We start from the raw sequence: 18388 nt of genomic DNA, 5'->3' as shown, positions 1-18388 counted from the left end.
CTTTTCTTCGTCTCATGAGCGGAGAAAGGTAACAGGCGGAGGAGAGTTTGACGTATTGTGGACTTGACACACGCGAAGATTTCCCAATAATTCTGCGGCTGGTTCGTTCCAAAGAAACTGGTAGATGTAACTGTTCAAATCTTGAGCAACAACACCGCACGCAGCCATGGCGAAACTACTTCCTGCTAATGTTTTGATGGCAGCATCTGTGAAAGAACTTTGGCCGGCCAATATACCAATGGTTCCCTCTGGTCTTGCAGAGAGAGAGCCTTCAAGCTCACGAACATAAAGTGGGCCAAGTGCTTGGTTTAAGCATTTACACGAGATGGCAACAGGGTTTATTACAGGAACTAGTCCTTTTAAAGTCCAAGTCCCAAGCAAGTCGATTCCCCGGTCATTTCGTCCACCACAACGTTTCAACTGAAAGCCATGTCGACTTAAGGTGTGTTGTATAATGTACTCAAACAATGTTCCTTGATAAACAGTTGACGCCTTTGACAAGCCGGTTTCTTCTGCGTACTTCATGTACGAGAGCACAGAATTGTGCGTTAATTTCGATGATTTGCAGATAAATCGAGCTGACCGTCCATTACCAAAAAACGAACTCAAGTTCCAGAGTCGTTTCGCCGAGAACATGTTGAGTTTTACTAAAAAAGCCAGGAATTCTGTTTTCAACGAAGCAACCACAAGCTAAGGCTCATTTTGGCTGTGGAAGCACCCAATATGCAAAAATAAGTGATGGACCGAGTTCTTCCTTCTGTTCGAACGAAAATGAAAAGCGGTGGAAAGCGCGTCGCGAAATGAATTAAGCCTCACACGCGTAATTAAGGTTATGAGTTTTGGCGGTAGTAACAAAACGAAAAACAGTCACGGTTGTGTTTTGTTCGCGAATTCTCTGTCGCGGCCGTTTGTCCCTCTCTCTACCACCAAAAATGGCCTTCCAGAGTGTCAAGAACAGCGCCTACTTCTCTCGCTACCAAACCAAGTACCGTCGTCGTCGTGAGGGTAAGACCGACTACTATGCTCGTAAGCGTTTGATCTCTCAAGCCAAGAACAAGTACAACGCCCCCAAGTACCGCTTGGTCGTTCGTATTTCCAACCGCTTCGTCACCTGCCAAATCGTTTCCTCTAAGGTTAACGGTGACTATGTTCTTGCTTCTGCTCACTCTTCCGAGCTCCCTCGCTACGGCATCAAGTGGGGTTTGCCAACTGGACCGCTGCCTACGCTACTGGTCTCTTGGTTGCCCGTCGTGCTCTTATCAAGTTGGGTCTTGACAAGAAGTACGAGGGTGTTGTCGAGCCTGAGGGTGAGTTTGAGCTCACTGAGGCTATTGAGGACGGTCCTCGTCCCTTCAAGGTCTTCTTGGACGTTGGTCTGAAGCGTACCTCCACCGGTGCTCGTGTCTTCGGTGCTATGAAGGGTGCTTCTGATGGTGGTCTTTACGTTCCCCACTCTCCTAGCCGTTTCCCTGGTTGGGATATCGAGACTGAGGAGTTGGACGATGAGACTCTTCGCAAGTACATCTACGGTGGTCACGTTGCTGAGTACATGGAGATGCTTATTGACGATGATGAGGAGCGTTACCAAAAGCAATTCTCTTCTCTCATTGCTGATGGCATTGAGAGTGACCAACTCGAGGACATCTACGCTCCTCGCTACGGCATCAAGTGGGGTTTGGCCAACTGGACCGCTGCCTACGCTACTGGTCTCTTGGTTGCCCGTCGTGCTCTTATCAAGTTGGGTCTTGACAAGAAGTACGAGGGTGTTGTCGAGCCTGAGGGTGAGTTTGAGCTCACTGAGGCTATTGAGGACGGTCCTCGTCCCTTCAAGGTCTTCTTGGACGTTGGTCTGAAGCGTACCTCCACCGGTGCTCGTGTCTTCGGTGCTATGAAGGGTGCTTCTGATGGTGGTCTTTACGTTCCCCACTCTCCTAGCCGTTTCCCTGGTTGGGATATCGAGACTGAGGAGTTGGACGATGAGACTCTTCGCAAGTACATCTACGGTGGTCACGTTGCTGAGTACATGGAGATGCTTATTGACGATGATGAGGAGCGTTACCAAAAGCAATTCTCTTCTCTCATTGCTGATGGCATTGAGAGTGACCAACTCGAGGACATCTACGCTGAGGCCTATGCCAACATTCGCGAGAACCCTCTCCCCGAGAAGTCTACCAAGGACAAGGCTGCCATCAAGGCCGAGTCTCTCAAGTACAAGCAAAACAAGCTTACCAACGCCGAGCGCAAGGCCCGCGTCCAAGCCAAGATTGTTGCTGCTGGCCGTGCTTAAAAATCTTAATGTATTTTTGTTCCGTAAGAGTGGAAGGTTGAGGAGCGTAAGGAGTATCGGCTTTCGTAGTCATTCCAAGTAGGAGCCAGCACAGGCATGCAGCCGTATGCGGGAAGACTCTCTTCCGCAGGAATTAGAGCTCTCTTACCCTTGTTCTTGTTCGATCATTTCGTCGTACGTACGTGCGGTTTCTTGCGTTGCCTTTTGTCTAGTTCCCCAAGTGAAACTCACCACCAAAAAATCGCGTTCAGAAGGGTTCATCCGTGGAGGCAAATTCGTAGTTTTAGGTGAATTGTTAGGTCTTATAATTCCTTCTTCTACATACATTATGAGTGCAAAAGAAGAGAATACCCAACAAAAAGAACGTACTAATCCACTTGGTGGTGGGTTTTCTGGCAAGTTTCCAGGACGTTCTCCACGTAAGTGTATCTTGGGTTATTGCAATATTAACAATGGTTGTAGTGCTAGAACAATGTAAATCATTCTTAGAAAGCTTTAAAGAGGCCAACAATCAGCTCGAACAACAAGGAGAGGAGGCAGATCTTGAGAAACTGACGAACGAAGAGACATACATTGAAATGGTTTGTCCAAACACTTGAGAAACAGCTGTTAACTTGAGATTTTAGGATCTTGCTCTTGGTGTATTAGAAGAACAAGCCGCTGCCAATGACGGCAACCTATTGGAAACAAAGACAATGGAGCATGAGGAGGACGGAAACAAGTCTTTGGAAGAAGGAACAGTTGGAGAGGATGCCCTTAACCGTTTGAAAAACATTACGCGAAAGGACTCGAAAAAGGAGGAAAGTTATACGGTGGCCGATTTTTTGGCTGAAACATTAGTGCCAGTCAAAACATCTGCGGTTGCGGAGGAGACTAGCTTGGAGGAAGAGCTGAAACCTGTTAAGACGTCGCGGACACGTACATAGCGGCGCGTTTAAGTGAGATACGAAAATAAATTTAGAAAGGAATTGTTGGTACGGTATAACATAAATTTTGAGGAAATTGTAGCCCTCTAGTTTTGATTCCACATTAACGTGCGCTTGATACTGTCAAACCAGTCCGCCTGCTCCTCACGAGAGTAGACACTAGGGAAAGGATACCGAGATACTCGGACCATGAGAAAATCGCCTGGACGAAGCTCAGTTCGATTTCTTCCATCAAACGATATCCATCCGCTATGAGGAGCATCTTCGGGAATGACAACATGAAGATACATAGAATCCGGAACGTGGATGGGCCGTAGAGAAAGCGAGTGTGCACAAATAGGACTAATTATGACAACGGGAATTTCTGGATGGCATAACGAACCACCTGTGGCCAACTGCGTTTATAGTTTAGTCAAAAATGTCTTAAAATGAGAAAAAAAAAAGCATACCGAATACGCGGTTGAGCCCGTAGGTGTGGATAGGCACAAACCGTCTGCCTCTACCGTTGTAAGATACTTCGAATCAACGTAAAGTATAATTTTCGTCATAGCAGAGTTTGGACCACGATCAATTACGACTTCGTTTAATACGACAAGTGATTCCACAAACTCATGTGTCTCTTCGTTTTCCACCAGCGAGTTGCTGAACACATGATCGCCAAGTTCAATCCGCTTATGACTATCCTTTTTCCGCATATACCGGCATTCAAAGCGAGTACGTAAATGAATGTACATTTCCTTTGATATGCTTTGAATTGATTCGCGAAATTTGCTAACATCAAAGTGCCTGCAAACGTTTAGCAATTTTGCTTCATTCATCAAATTAAACCATACGTCAAAAATCCAAGAGTGCCCATGGCAAACGGCATGATCGGTGGGACCGTCCGCTGAAATAGTCGACTAGTATACAATACTGTACCGTCACCGCCCAACTCACAATGTTAGCAGCCTATTAACAATATCAAATCTCACAATCAGAACTTACAGTCAGCACGAGATCAAATAACTGCGACTGTTTAGCACATAACAGCGGAGTCCAATATTGCAAGCGTTCATGCTCTTCGAATAGAGATTTCAGTGTATGTTGCACATATACCACAAACGACTTGTGTGACAGGAGCCATTTTACAATTTCAATCAGCTTCTGTTCCACCGCATCCTCACCGGGTTTAGATACAATTAAAAGAGAGCAGATTTTTGGTTGGATGGGTGTTCCCTCTAAATGAAATCTGTTAGAGCTTTTTTTCTTTACACAAAATTAATTAAAACAGGCAAACAAACGTACTCAGCTTGTTAGAAATATTCCTAATTTGCCAAACAACATCTTGAAGGGAGTCTTTTTCGGAAAATGGAGCATTCCTTCGGCACGCGGCAGAGCAATCTGCAACGTAAGGTCTTAACTGAGCATGGACGGAGCAGTAAGGAAATGCACCATGATAGTCATTTGCAGTCTTTGGATTAGTTGAAAGACACTGATCGTTGTATTGTGACATAGGAAAACAACTGCAATTTACCGTGTATGAGGAATTGTGTAAAGGTCGAACAGAAACGAGCGTTTACGAATTGCACTGGCAACTCCTACGCAAACTAACTCACAAGAGGAATAAACAGACTTTTAGAAGAAGTAATTTCACCAAATACGTTTAGTACGACACGACAAGACGTTCAGTACGTCCCAACTACTTGGAAGATACGTATGCGGACACGCCCGACGAGCCCCAGCAACTCCCCGCAGTTCTTGGTGGTGAGTTTTTAAGGTTTTAAAATATTTTAGATTGTTTTAGGTTCGCTTACGAGCACACGTTGAAACACCCAGCCCCACCACTACCCCGCAAAAGTTATTTGGCCCAAAGCATGATTAACGTATATACCCAGTCAAAGGACATAGCACGGAACATCGATTGAAACATTACAAAAAACGTTTCATGGATCTACTCTTGAGAACGGACCTTAGCACCAGCGTTGGTGACCTTAACACCCAAGGCACGGGCCTTCTCAATGATCTCGACACGCTTGCGAGCAGACACGTTGGAGGCAATCTCGGCAGCGAAGGTCTTGTTTTGCATGAGCAAAAGCTCGACGTCGGCAACGTTGCGGACAAGGAAAGCCTTCAAACCGTTAGGCATGCAGTACTTGGTCTTCTTGTTGGAGCCGTAACCGATCTTGGGCATGCGGATGGTACCGCGGAAACGACGACGAACGACGCCATCGATACCCTTGGGCTTTCTCCACGACTCACTGACACGCTTGAAGTTGTCAGATTGGTGACGCTTGAACTGGGTCGTGTGCTTCTTGACGATCTTCACTGCGGCCATGTCTGCTGTGGGTGAAAAGTGCTGAAATTGTGGTGTTTCGTATTTAAGGCGTGTGACTGCTTCTTCTGATTGAACAGAAAAAAATACGAAAAGTAGTGATAATAAGAAACTATGTGTTTTTAATACGTCTCTATCAAACGCAGTATTGTTTTCTGTATTTTTTTTGGCTTCTGATTTTTCAAATTAAGGTTTGATAAGATATAAAGATAAGATTTTGCCGGAAATCGACGTCATGGGGAAATGGAGTCACTTCCAACTGCTGCCGCCGGCGTTCCTAACAGCCGCGAATGACATTATTCACATAAAAAGTGTGTTTACTTATAAACATAAGTTGTTTTAGGGCCCAGTAAAACTGTCAAAAAGTCCCTTGACAGAAAGTTTTGAATTCTCTGGTTTGAGGAGCTCAATGGGTATGCTTAGAGCTGGCATTGGTCTTTTTCGGAAATTAATTGCCTACCTCACAATATGGAAAATTGCATTCGTTCTTTTAGTTCTCCATACTCTGTTCTGGATAATTGGTTATTGTTCTGGCTGGCGTTTCCGACGGATCGGTTTCTTCTCTATCCATGGTTTACAGCACACTTTCTCTAATGGTTCTTCAATCATTGTTCCTTCGTTTAAAATTCGTGTACATAGACCTTCACCCTCAAATCCTTATGCTGTTACGTTCGTTATTAAAGGCTTGACCATTACTCAACTAAATTTGAAGAATTCTGTCTCTTCCACACGGAATGAGTCACAAAAGGGCGCAAATGCTAGCGGTCCTCGTCATCTCGTGGACTGTTTGAGGCTGTTCAAGATTCAGAAATATGTTATGCGTGTTCTTCGAAGCAAGTTCATGCTTATGATACATATTACATTCCGTGAAATGCGATTTGTCCTCCAAGGTGGTGAGGTCATTGAGTTCGGAAGTGTATCACTTGGTGAAACATCTGAGACCGACCTTATTGATACTACGAATGTGCTTGGAGGTGACTTACAAACCTCTCATCGACAATTGTTTATTCGGTTTATTGATTTGGTACTTGTCGAACGCAATGGAGAACAGTTTTACGTGAATGATTTTACCACGTTTTCTCTTAGCTTTAAAAATGCCGAGGAGCTGTTTCCCAAAACGAAAAAACTTTTGGACGTTTTCGAATTAGGTATCAAGATTGGCAGACTGGATTTGAATCTCAACAGTCCTCTTTTCATTGACATGTTTTCAAAGAGTGATAAACGTGGGGAAACAGATGCATGTAGTTCACACCAAGAATCATCATGGAAATTAAAGGACGAAGATTACTCGGCATTGTTGTTGCAACTTCAGGAAGTACATATGCAAGTTGGTACATTTTCAGTTGTCATACAGCACTTTGTTGAAAAGAACTCAATTCACAAAGTCAAATGTAATGATATTGGCTTCACTTTCAACAAGTTGAATCAAAACAACTCGTCATACCGACTTTTTTTTGACCAGAATGTTACTGCTCATCAAGTATTATTAACGGCCTTAAATGTGAATATTGAGAATCTCTTGCGTTCACAAAAAAAACACGTACTTTTGGACGTTCCACTGCTTACAGTAACGGGTTTCACTTCCATGTTTACACAACTTTTCTGCACGCCTTTTTCCCATTCTAGAATACGTTCTTGTCCACTACGGATTGAGAGTTCTGTTGCTTCTCCTTGTTTAGATGTTCGGCTACATTTTGTCCAGCAGTTTATAGATGCTTTGCGGAACAAAACAACGAGTAGCACGCGTTCTAAAAGCTCAGACTCCTTGTTCTCCAAATTTTGTCAGCTTCCTAGTTTGGATGTATCTCTCAACATGAATCATCCAACATTTCGTTTATTTATTTCAAGCGTGAAGGACCCTTTTAACTATGATTCCCCTGGAATGCTCGTCGCAAGTTTGTCAACGATGCGAGTTAATTTACATCCATCAGACAATGAAAAGCTTTTATCAGCAGTCAAACTTGCGGCGCGTCTTGGCAATAATACGGTTTTCTTTCTGGACCCACAGAATAATAAGAGTACTGTTAATCTATCGGACACTATACACTTTACATGCGACTATTCTTTCTTTGAACAAAAGGCTCGTATTGAATGTGACTATCAACGTATGGCTATTTTTGTTGATCAAAAGGCAATTATCGATTGTTTGAAGCGTATTCAACACACGGTTTTAGACATAAAGAGGGATTTTTCCTCCAAATCAGGAAAAGCGCGTCCAAAAAAACAAAGCGACTGTTTTCTTCCTCAATGGCTTCAACATTTTAAGCTTTATGGTTCTGGTTTCGATATGTCAGTTTGCGATTATGAAAATGAAAAATCCAATACATCGTGCGGAGCCCACCTTCGTATTCGCAATATGGAAGTTAAAACTACTGGTCGTAATAAGCCGTTGGAACACACTCAAGACATAAGGTTTGGTTTTCACCATGTCAGTTTAAAGAGTAAGCTTTCAAGTATATCGGGAAACTACCATGAAACTCTACTACTCGTTGCTCCCCAGCTTACGTTGTATCATACAACCATTTTCGAACCGAGAAGTAAGAATGTCCTCACGAGGCTACATGGCGATATCAATGCTTTAAGGGGAGAATACTCAATGCTCGATAACTTCTGCTTATTGAAAGCGTTTGATGTTTTAAGAAGCATCTTGAGTAAGCCGGAAAATGAACCGGCTTCAAAAAACCTGAAGGGAAAACAAGCAATACTACCTTATTCCCACGAAAAACAATATGATATTCGTGTACGGGGATCTCGATTTAAAATGATCTTGCATGATAATGCCCGCCTTCTTCTCGATATTACTGATCTTCATATGCTTAAAGAGCAAAGAAGTCGTTCGTGGGAATTAACCATGGATAGTTTACAGATTCATACTTGGAGTAAAGACGATGAGAATTATTGGCTTCCGCTTATTTTATTGACTCATATTCATTACTTTATGACAAAGTCTGATCACCAAAGAATGCTGCATCATTTCAATACTAACAGTATCTGCATCCGTATACCTCATGGATTCATCCCCTATAAGCTAATTGAGAGTCTGATCAACACGGTTAAAGGTGCTATTCGTCTTGTAAAACCGCCTATTACGGTTCAAGAGCAACACGTTCAAGCTCAAATCCCTAACGAACCGAAGATCTCTCCTCATATAAATATTAAGGCTTCAGCATTCAATTTTGAAATTGAAGATGATCCATTTGAGGTTAAGCTAGCGATTATCTTCCGCACTGGATTGGCTGAACAGGAATTGCGTCAAAGTCGATGGGAAGCATTCGAAAACAGAGTAATGAAGCTTCGGACTCGTTACTTAGATGACACTTTTAGCAACTCATCATTTGACTTCAATACTAGCTTCAAGGATTATCAAAGTCATGCAGAAGATCCTGAAGTTAACGATGCAACAGAACAAAAGAGAGTAGAACGTCTGAATGATCTGAACAAGAGCTTTGCCGAATTCTTTATGAATAACGATGACAACGATGAGCAATTTTTTAATAATCTTTCAGTCACCGTTACAGAAGCACGGCAACGATTGATGGAATACGACTCACTTTCTTGGATTGTGAACCTTAAGCGTGTAAGAGGTTTTCGCTACAACAGACTGAAACGGAAGAAGCACGATGTTTGGATAAAAGTCCCTTCATTAAATGACAATGTTTTCTTCTCGGAAAAGATTCTTCCAATATCAGTGAGTCCGCCCTTAATGGATATTGCTGCTCAATCTTTTGACTTTACAATGGATAAGCCAACCTTTCCATTAGATGAACTGCCAGAATTTCTCAACAGAGTTGGTAATGGTCAGCCAAAGGATTATCAGTATTCAATTTATTTCCCTATGTCTATTGATTGGAAAATGAACCAAGCAAGCTTGTACATTCGTGATTATCCAATTCCTATGATTTTTATTCCAGCCCAACCCAAACGCTGTCATGATGAATTGTCTTCGTGGTTACTTAAAAGCAATATAGTAATTACTGAACAAGTCCCTACTGAAGCAGCTATAAGAGATGTTACCGTTCAAGTTGTTCCTGCCAAGCTGGGCAGTAGTCTTATCAACCCATTTGCTGTGAATGTTACTCGTACTGTTTCTCCTATAAAAACGTTTTCAGATACTCGGATCTACATTCGTACACCCCTTCCCACGACTTTGCTGTGGTGTACTTCATATCAACCTGCTTTTTCTGACATTATTCGAATTACGGATAGTTTTACAAAGCTTCCCGTAGATCCCTCGGAAAAACTTGGTTTTTGGGATAAGCTGCGTTTAATTACTCATTCGCAAATTAGGGTTCGCTGGGTTGGTAATGGTGATGTCCTCTTTTCTCTGAAAGGATCTCGAGATCCTTACATAACTTTGGGCTCGGGAGCCGGTTTTCAAAAATGTTGGTCTGGCAATGTTGCATGGGACATTAATTGTGATAAAGATCCTAGGAACTTTATGACTGTCGACAGCAATGAGTTTTATCTTAGTGTGCCAGACTTCCCGAAACAGGCCTCGACCATCTGGAATTCCATGTATGATGAAACCACTGATATGCATGATATGGAAACAAAAGATATCGTTAAGAGTAGAGATTTACGATGTCGAAAAATTATAGCAAAACTCGTTGGGCAAGTCCGATGGAGATGTGGATTTGTTCCTGAAAGAGCCTGCGGAAAACATTGTGATAAGTGTAATGGTCAACGGAAGTGCCGCTTGTGGAATTTCAAACCTCATTGGGACATTGTCACAAGGATTCCAAAATTTTGTGAGCCAGATTCCGAAGGACCTTATGATGCCTACAGGGGATTTCGCAGTGACTTTTTTCATTGTTCACTTGCTTTAGAGTCTCCCAGGTTTCTTGATGATGAGAATCGCTATTCTGAGGTTAAATCAAGTAATACCATTCATCTTACGCCTTTGGTTTTTGCCCATTTCTTTGACTGGTGGAGATTGTTTTCAAACAATATGTCATATCCACTGCGTTCAGGTTCCCTTTATCCAAGTGAGAATAACAAGCCTGATAAAAAGTTTGGCCGTTACCTAGCGACGTTTAAGTATTGCCTGGAAATAGCACCTCTTTTCATCAGCCATGTCTATCGGTACAAGACTTCAAAAGATTTACACACCAAGTGCACAAGTACAACTGGTATAAAGGCTAAGGTAGAAAGATTTACCATCGATTTACATCAACGAAAAGAAAAGCATGTCTATCTTTCTAAAGATTCAAAACTTAAAGAGGTTTCCACCATGAAGATGCATCTTGGAAAGGTCGATTTTAGAGCAGTTGATCTAAGAGTCTTAAATGCCTTGTTTGATGAAAGCAATGTGGAAAGTGATAACAATTATCAACACCAACCCGCCTATTTTAACAATACAAACAAGGATATGTTTGAAAAAGTGGAAGGACCTTTGGAGTGGATTGATCAAGATGATTTCCATGAAATCGATTGGTTACTTCCACAATTCGGGTCAATTTGTTCCATTTATCCTTTCGCGTACTCGCCCAGGTTCACTTACTATCGACATACTGTGGCTCAACATGAACCAAGAAAGAACAAAGATGGTCAAAAACCAGAGTGTCGATTTAATCAAGAGAATACGCACCGTTGTCTTTTAAGCGAGGAAAATACGTCGCAAATCCAGACGGAAATTCTCGATGCGCGGCAAGAGGAGCTTAAGGCTCTTGTTGTAGAATCAGAAGAACGAATTGCTAAGCTTAATTCGCTTCCAAACAGTGCTACAGAATTCATTCAAAAAGAAATTGAAAAAGAACGGAAGAGCATCGAGTTGGTACACGCCAACATAAGAATATTTGATCAGTTGAGAAAACTCGCGCTTGAGAATACTGACGAGGACTCAGCGCAACAATCTCGGAAAACAGATCATTACGGTTTTGTGTATGCTCGATTTTCTGATTCAATTACTGAATTCAATAATCGTTTTGTGGTCCATAATGTTCAGATCAAATGGAATCACTTTGTGCGCGATACGTTTTTGGAGTACATAAATGAAGTCGATAGAAGACGGGGCTTTTCCTATTATATGTCTCAAAGAGCTATCCGATTTCTTCAGGGTTTGCTAGAGAAGCAGGAAGCCCCAGTTGATACCGATTTTTTTGATACTTATGTCGGTCCGCGAAATGAAGAGAAGCGAGAAGAAACCAAAAATTTGATAAAGTTCCTCATGGATGATATAGACAAGCACTTTGTTGTTAAGTGTACGGATTCAGGAGCTAGGCATCCTGGAGCTACAAATTCAAGTGGAAGCTTTTCTCTCAAAGATGAGCATTATGATCTCGTGAACAGTTACATCTTTCGATTTATTGCTCCGCAAATTCAATTTCAGAGCGCTGTAAATCCGAACACGTCTGTTATTGTTTCAGTTCAAAGTATGCAAATGAAAATTCTCAGTGTGCTTGATCCATCATTGTCAGAAGACGATTTGAACAACCTTGTTGAGCAACGTTTCCTCGTAAATGTGAGCGAATCTCAGTTCTTCATTGCTAAGCGAGCTTACTTTTCGAAACAGAACGCCAAGTTTCTTGTCGCAAATAACTACGGTTCTGATGCAAACAGCTTCTATCCTCCGTGGGTCCCTCTGGAGGCAACATTTGATTTTGTTCTGACTCCTCCTGGATTCTTTCGGTTCCTCGACAGAATATCGTTCTCTGCTGAATATACAAAGCACAATGCGTTGCGCCTAAAGCGAACTGTTGCAGCTACAAACGGGCACTTTCAAGACCTGGATTCGCACACAAATACTATTACTGTCGATTTTCCAAAAGTTGTCTGCTATACGGATTCGTCGCAGTACTATGAAATATTCACCATCGTTACGAACCTTCTCTTGTATAAAGAACCAAATCAAAAAAGACGGAGCAAGAGAATCGAGGAGATTTTGCTGACTGCTGATTTCACGGATTTGGAAGGAACCCCGGAAATCGTTCGTGCTTTGCAACGAAGAATTAGAAATTATGAAGCGATTAAACAGCACTACCAGCTTTATGATATTACGCTAAATGTTCAACGGCATGTCAAGCAACAATACTTTCTTCAAAACGAAATTTTTGAAACTGAAGAAGAGCTATTCTACATCATGGAGTCAATTGCGCTTGCACAACGACAGGTCGGACAGTCTGATAGACGTCCTCGTTTAAGCTGGTTGATTATGACGAAAGAGGTTATCTGGCATTTATTAGATGAGCACCATAAAAAGTTTTTGGACATTGCTTTGTATAGAGCATCTTTTAGAAGGGTTGATAATACGGATTCCTCTAATTCAAATACCGTTGAAATTGGACTACTGAAGGGAACAAGCTTGTTCGAAGGTGCACGATTTTCAAATGTTATCTCGCCGTACTTTGAGGTGGATAGTGACATTGAGCAATTGCACCAGGAAAAGCTTATCCGAATTCACTGGCAGGTGCAGGACGCTGTTGCTGGTATCCCTTTGTTTGAACATGTCGAATGCTCACTTTTCCCTTTGCGTCTACAATTAGAGCAGGAACTGGTTAACTTGGTTTTCAATTATGTGTTTCCGAAACAGTCTGAGGGAATGGAAGGTGCATCCATTCTTTCTCGTATTAGAAAACGTAAACAGCAAAGCGACTCAAAGTCAGATAAACCTCCAGTAGAGAGGTCGGCAAGTGCTATGTCTCGAGTGAGCTCCCGGACAGGCAGCACAATGGCTACGTCTCGGGTACAGTCGAGTCAAATGTCTGTTGCTAATACCTACTTTGAACTTGACGAGGATGCAAGAGCTGAGTTGAATACAATGCTAGAACGCGCCGGCTCTTTCTTCGCAGTTACATACTTCAAGGTTCCAAGTGTGGTTCTCTGCTTTAGTTACCATGGCCAAGGTCATTTGGGACTGGATAACATTACAGACTTTGTATTTACAATGCCAACGATGGAGTATCGTAATGAGATCTGGTCGCTGTTGGAAGTTACCATGCAATTAAAACATGATATGTTGCGTGTAATATTGAATCACTCTGGAAAGTTGATTCTCGAGAAGTTTACAGGAACAACTTCAAAGAATTCTAATTCGGACCGCTTGGAACAAGAACTGGAGGATCCAGAGACTGGTTTCCTTAGTAGCTATAATGACGAAACGGTGAGGAGTCTTACTGCCGGACAATCGCCTGTGCTGGACACTCAAACGTCGATGATAACGAACGCTGCTAGTATACGTTCACGGCATTCACAAAAGTCATTTTGGAAGACTCAAGGTCGCCGAAGCAAACAAATCTCACAAGTCATAAAGAAGCATATTCCACACCTGAATCTCACATTCACTACTTCGTCAACATCTAACCAAGAGCAACCGGCCGAGAACACTAATCAAATCAGTAAAGATGCTCTCAATAACCTTAAGCGTGAAATTGTTCTTGGTGACAGCTCGGGAACTTTAACAAATGAAGGTCCTCAATGAGATTTTCGTCTTGCCGCAATTCGTATGCGAACAATAACTTACTGTTCCCCTCACACTTCTCTACTTTTATTGTTACTTTCTCTCTTCTACTTTCTAGTTTCCTGCACTTTTGTTCCTCTTTCAACTCAACAATTTTGTTTTTTTGTTTCCTCCCCCCTTTACCTATCCCTTCCCGAGTAAGGCATGAATATAGAACAGCAATGAATTTTTCCATGTAATGTAATTTGATATTCTTTTTTGTAGATATAGTACTTTCATACACGTACAAACATCTAAACAATCAAACTTGTGTGTGCATGCATGCGCACACTTGTTCGCATTTTCTGTATCGGTATCGGCATAAGCCTGTCGGTGCCAGGGTCCGCTTCTACTACTGTCGCATTTGCTGTCGCTTTGACTGCTGCATCTTATGATCCTGAGGCTATTTGACACGCCCAACAACCTCGCATTTACCAACCGGTGCTCTTGTTCCCATAGTCCTTACATTTACTTCTCCATACATTACGTCTACCACACTGCTATACAGCTACACACTGTTTCTTAGGGAATTCCACCACCACACAGTCCCATCCACTAGCACCAGAATTCACCTTTATTTCCTGCAATTTGCAGGAGGAGAAGGACTTGAACATCTTAAGTTTTGTTAACTGAAGAATTAATCGACACCGTGAAGATCCGAACTCCCATTACTGAGACCAATTCCATGAATGGAAATTCTGACAGTCATGACCCCCTTGTAGTTTCCGTTCAAGACGAATCGATAGAAGAGAACGACAATTGCACTCGAGTGCATGATGAACACACTTCTGATGAAAAGCTACCGGTAAAACCGCCGCCGCTACCAGGTATATACACTTCGGTCCCCACTACTGTTATATATTCGAGACTTTGTTACTAACTTATTGGGCTTTAGAGATACGGAAACATGAAGGGGAAGGACATATGGGCTTTCTGCCTTTTCGGTCTAGCAAGACTCATGTGTCCGAGGGAATAGACCCATTGTCACGGAAGATAATTGACCGATCTCGTAGCAGAGTCGACCAGCCAGACTCGGAGCAACAGCAGCAGCAAAGCTCCGTTTTCGGCAACTTCCTGAGCGTTCCCGGTACTCACAGACGACAGGCCTCGCAAAAAATTCAAGAGATAGACGAATCAGGTAGAAATGATGCACCAATAAGCTTGAAAGACTTTGCCGGAAATTCCAATAATGCGGTGGACAATCTTGCTGCCGCCTTGGAGCCGACGCAGGTTGGACGCAGGCCGTCTTTACTGCAACGAATCTTTCGTACGACACGGAGGCTGAAACCAGGCAATGCCAATTCATCGATGAGTAAAGATGATGAGTCATGTTATGAAGGAAACAGCACTCTGCAGTTTTCGGACGCGTCAAATAAGTTGTTAGAGGAGCCTGGAAGATACGTGCGTGTGCGTTCTAAGAACAAGAGCAAGAAGGATTTCTCGCGTCTATTTCTTGCTCAAGAATTCGATTTGTCACGACTTACGGCCTTTGAGGGCAGTGACCTTATGCCCTATGTGACCAATATATCTTTTACATGCAGCAATTCAGCTATGTCGCCTGTGCTGCCCTCCGTTTCCCGAACTCTGTCTGAGAATTTATCGTCGCCGCTTCAAACAAGTTCTAGACGCGGAAGCATACGCACAAACGGTACAGGTACCAGTTCGCGTGCAGGCACAAAAACCGGTGCAGCTATTTGGGCAATGGAATTTAGTCATGATGGAAAATATTTAGCTGTTGGAGGGCAGGACAGAACCATTCGGGTTTGGACCGTGTACAATGAGGAGCAAGAAAAAGCTTTCCGACAAATGGGTCACACGTCTGCAAGCAAGTCCGTCAATGGCACTCTTCATGCGCCCGTTTTCTCTACTCGCCCTGTGCGTGAATATGTAGGCCACAAGTCTGATATTCTTGACCTTTGCTGGAGTAAGAATAACTTTCTGTTAAGCTCATCCATGGATCGTACAGTCCGACTTTGGCATCCTAGCGGAGCGAATTGCTTGTGCTGTTTTGAACACAGTGATTTTGTTACCTCTATTGCTTTCCATCCCAAGGATGATCGATTCTTCTTGTCTGGTTCACTTGACTGTAGATTGCGTCTGTGGTCTATTACGGATAAAAGTGTGACATATTGGAATGAACTTCCAGAGTTGATTACTGCAGTCGCATTCACTCCAGATGGATCGGTCTCTATTGCGGGAACTTTTGGTGGTCTTTGCCTGTTTTACGACACAAAAGGCCTTCGGTATCGGACTCAAATGCCTATTAAGGACAGCCGGGGACGGACAGCAAAAGGGAGTAAGATTACAGGAATCGAGGCTCGTATGTTGGCAAGCGGCGTGAAAGGTGAAACGCAGCTTTTAATTACTACGAATGATTCTCGAATTCGTGTGTACAACATTCAGGACAAAAGTTTGGAATACAAGTTGAAGGGACATGTTAATGAACAAGGACAAATTAAAGCGTCCTTCAGCGATGATATGCAACATGTCATATGTGGTAGTGAAGATGATCAAGTCTATGTTTGGGATGTGGATGCGTATCGTTACCGAAAAAAGAAAAGCCAGCAATACGAACATTTCAAGGCATCTTTGCGGACAGTTACGGTGGCTATTTTTGCACCCACTTGGACCAAGCGACTACTTGCTGAAGGCAGTGATCCCATCTACGGACTCCCACGCGCGAGTGGTACTCGCGAGAGCCGTATTATTACTGATCAAGTACTTGCATTCCCTCATGAAACTACTTCAGAATTCTCCAATGGGCATATTATAGTGTGTGGTGATGTTGATGGGGTCGTTAGGGTTTTCCGCCAAGACAGTGCATTTGATCAGCGACAAGCCATCGCTATTCAGAAGAAACAACAGTTCCAAGGAATCAATGCCAGTGTTCAAAATTTAAAACGCGCAGACCCCGGTACACAAAACTCTAACATTCCACAGGTGACAATTCAACGTTCAAAGTCGTCCATGAGTCTTCAACGTGATCGTCCTACCACTCTTCCTTACATTAATGCCAAACTTCCACAAGCCGCGAGCACCTCTCAACTTGGCTTGACGCCTGCGCTATCGCGCGTCACTCAACAGGCTACGCATTCTGATGTATCGACAATAAATACGCAAGCACGAAATGCACGGACTATGAACACGCGTGAAGCATTGAGAAGAGCAGATGTGATGCTGCTGCAAGAAGGACCTGCTAGCATGGCTTACTACGCATTACCTTTACACCACGGTTCTCAGCAGTGCAATGTTGCCGATAAGCCTGAAGCTTATTTGCAGAACACTGCGTTATATTCATCGAATCAAAGACCACAAACGGCTTCGCCTCAAGGTAGAGCTTCACCTTCATCCAATCTTGTCAAAGGGAAGAAGCCGTTGAACAAGGCAGAAGCTTATTTTTCAATGGGAACTGGCTTAGAACGCAATTCAATGCCCCCTCTTGTAATCAAGCCCCCTTCTACGGCCACTGCTGCTGTTAGTGAAATGAATCTGGTGGATAAGAACAAAGTGAACTACGCTGAAGACGAAACTCAATTCGAATGCTCTCACTGCGGAAATGATACATTTCGGATGTTTACGAAAAAAGCATCTGGAAACGCAAAGGAGCGTCGCTTGGAGTGTTGTCATTGCAACCAAAGTACCCCTCTTTTGAACTAGATGTAAAAAGTTATTTATTTTGTTACGCTGATGAAGTTGTAAACTTAAGTTTTGGCGATTAATATTTCAATTTTATCCAGGTGTCATACGGAAGAATGAACTAGGAATAAGAAACACAGTTCGACAACAACCAAGACCTCTTGTTTCGGACTGAACTTCATGAGCTGCAATGAAATACGTTATGGTTATAATATTAATAAATGTTATAGGTTCAAGGAAGGGTGATGAGTACATGCGTATCATTTTGTGATTCGGTGTTTCTCTCTCGCAAGTGTTTCATCGTTGTTGGATTTAGATTAACGGACAACGTGCTCTTCCAAATTGGTAGATGGACTTGTTTTATCTAATCGCTCGGATTACTGCAAGACGAAGATGATCAATATAATTGCATGGAAAGAATGCAATTACAATTGTCTAATACAATACAATCTTTATTTGGGGCTATATTTAAGTTAAAGCTGTGAGCTTTAAATGCATTACCACTAACCCGATCTATCTATAATGATTTTGTTGTATTGAGTCGGAACTCAATATAGAAGAAACCTCTAGCAATATAAATACAAAATAATATTAACTCGACGGTTGAGTAGTTTAAACTAAATATCAACGCTGTCAAAACTTAAGTCAATTGAGTTAGTTACGACAAATCGAAGTGGAGCTTAATAATATATTTATAATTACCAAAATAATAATAATAATAATAATAAAAAAAAAAAAAAAAAAAAAAAAATACCAAGTTGACGACTCATATTAGCCAACACCGTTTGAGCTCA

General features: G+C 42.5%; 7 protein-coding genes across 7 annotated transcripts; 4 read left to right on the top strand and 3 right to left on the bottom strand.

Annotated features, from left to right (window-relative positions):
• Window positions 1–12: 12 nt before the first annotated feature.
• On the bottom strand, window positions 13–636 carry SJAG_01569 (fungal protein; the record flags this gene model as incomplete). Its single annotated transcript, XM_002172783.1, has 1 exon — window positions 13–636. One exon carries the CDS (start codon window positions 634–636, stop codon window positions 13–15), a length of 624 nt encoding a protein of 207 aa, XP_002172819.1.
• A 296-nt stretch (window positions 637–932) lies between these two features.
• Window positions 933–2287, top strand: SJAG_01568 (60S ribosomal protein L5; the record flags this gene model as incomplete). Its single annotated transcript, XM_002172782.2, has 2 exons — window positions 933–1140; window positions 1197–2287. 2 exons carry the CDS (start codon window positions 933–935, stop codon window positions 2285–2287), a joined length of 1299 nt encoding a protein of 432 aa, XP_002172818.2.
• A 328-nt stretch (window positions 2288–2615) lies between these two features.
• SJAG_01567 (hypothetical protein) lies at window positions 2616–3213 on the top strand (the record flags this gene model as incomplete). Its single annotated transcript, XM_002172781.1, has 3 exons — window positions 2616–2706; window positions 2750–2868; window positions 2914–3213. 3 exons carry the CDS (start codon window positions 2616–2618, stop codon window positions 3211–3213), a joined length of 510 nt encoding a protein of 169 aa, XP_002172817.1.
• An 86-nt stretch (window positions 3214–3299) lies between these two features.
• On the bottom strand, window positions 3300–4705 carry SJAG_01566 (NAD/NADH kinase; the record flags this gene model as incomplete). Its single annotated transcript, XM_002172780.1, has 5 exons — window positions 3300–3608; window positions 3663–3999; window positions 4047–4144; window positions 4198–4430; window positions 4498–4705. The coding sequence occupies 5 exons, from the start codon at window positions 4703–4705 to the stop codon at window positions 3300–3302; spliced, it is 1185 nt and encodes a 394-aa protein (XP_002172816.1).
• A 345-nt stretch (window positions 4706–5050) lies between these two features.
• SJAG_01565 (60S ribosomal protein L32) lies at window positions 5051–5615 on the bottom strand. The gene has a single exon (XM_002172779.2). It carries the CDS (start codon window positions 5525–5527, stop codon window positions 5144–5146), a length of 384 nt encoding a protein of 127 aa, XP_002172815.1. The 5' UTR covers window positions 5528–5615; the 3' UTR covers window positions 5051–5143.
• A 180-nt stretch (window positions 5616–5795) lies between these two features.
• On the top strand, window positions 5796–14163 carry SJAG_01564 (eukaryotic protein). The gene has a single exon (XM_002172778.2). It carries the CDS (start codon window positions 5934–5936, stop codon window positions 13938–13940), a length of 8007 nt encoding a protein of 2668 aa, XP_002172814.1. The 5' UTR covers window positions 5796–5933; the 3' UTR covers window positions 13941–14163.
• Window positions 14102–18326, top strand: SJAG_01563 (WDR44 family WD repeat protein). The gene is made up of 2 exons (XM_002172777.2): window positions 14102–14785; window positions 14854–18326. Exons 1-2 carry the CDS (start codon window positions 14644–14646, stop codon window positions 17613–17615), a joined length of 2904 nt encoding a protein of 967 aa, XP_002172813.1. The 5' UTR covers window positions 14102–14643; the 3' UTR covers window positions 17616–18326.
• Window positions 18327–18388: the final 62 nt, after the last annotated feature.

The sequence above is a fragment of the Schizosaccharomyces japonicus genome, assembly GCF_000149845.2.
Source record: "Schizosaccharomyces japonicus yFS275 unplaced genomic scaffold supercont5.3, whole genome shotgun sequence".
Classification (NCBI taxonomy): Eukaryota; Fungi; Ascomycota; class Schizosaccharomycetes; order Schizosaccharomycetales; family Schizosaccharomycetaceae; genus Schizosaccharomyces; species Schizosaccharomyces japonicus.
This window is presented reverse-complemented; position numbering and strand designations above follow the sequence as displayed.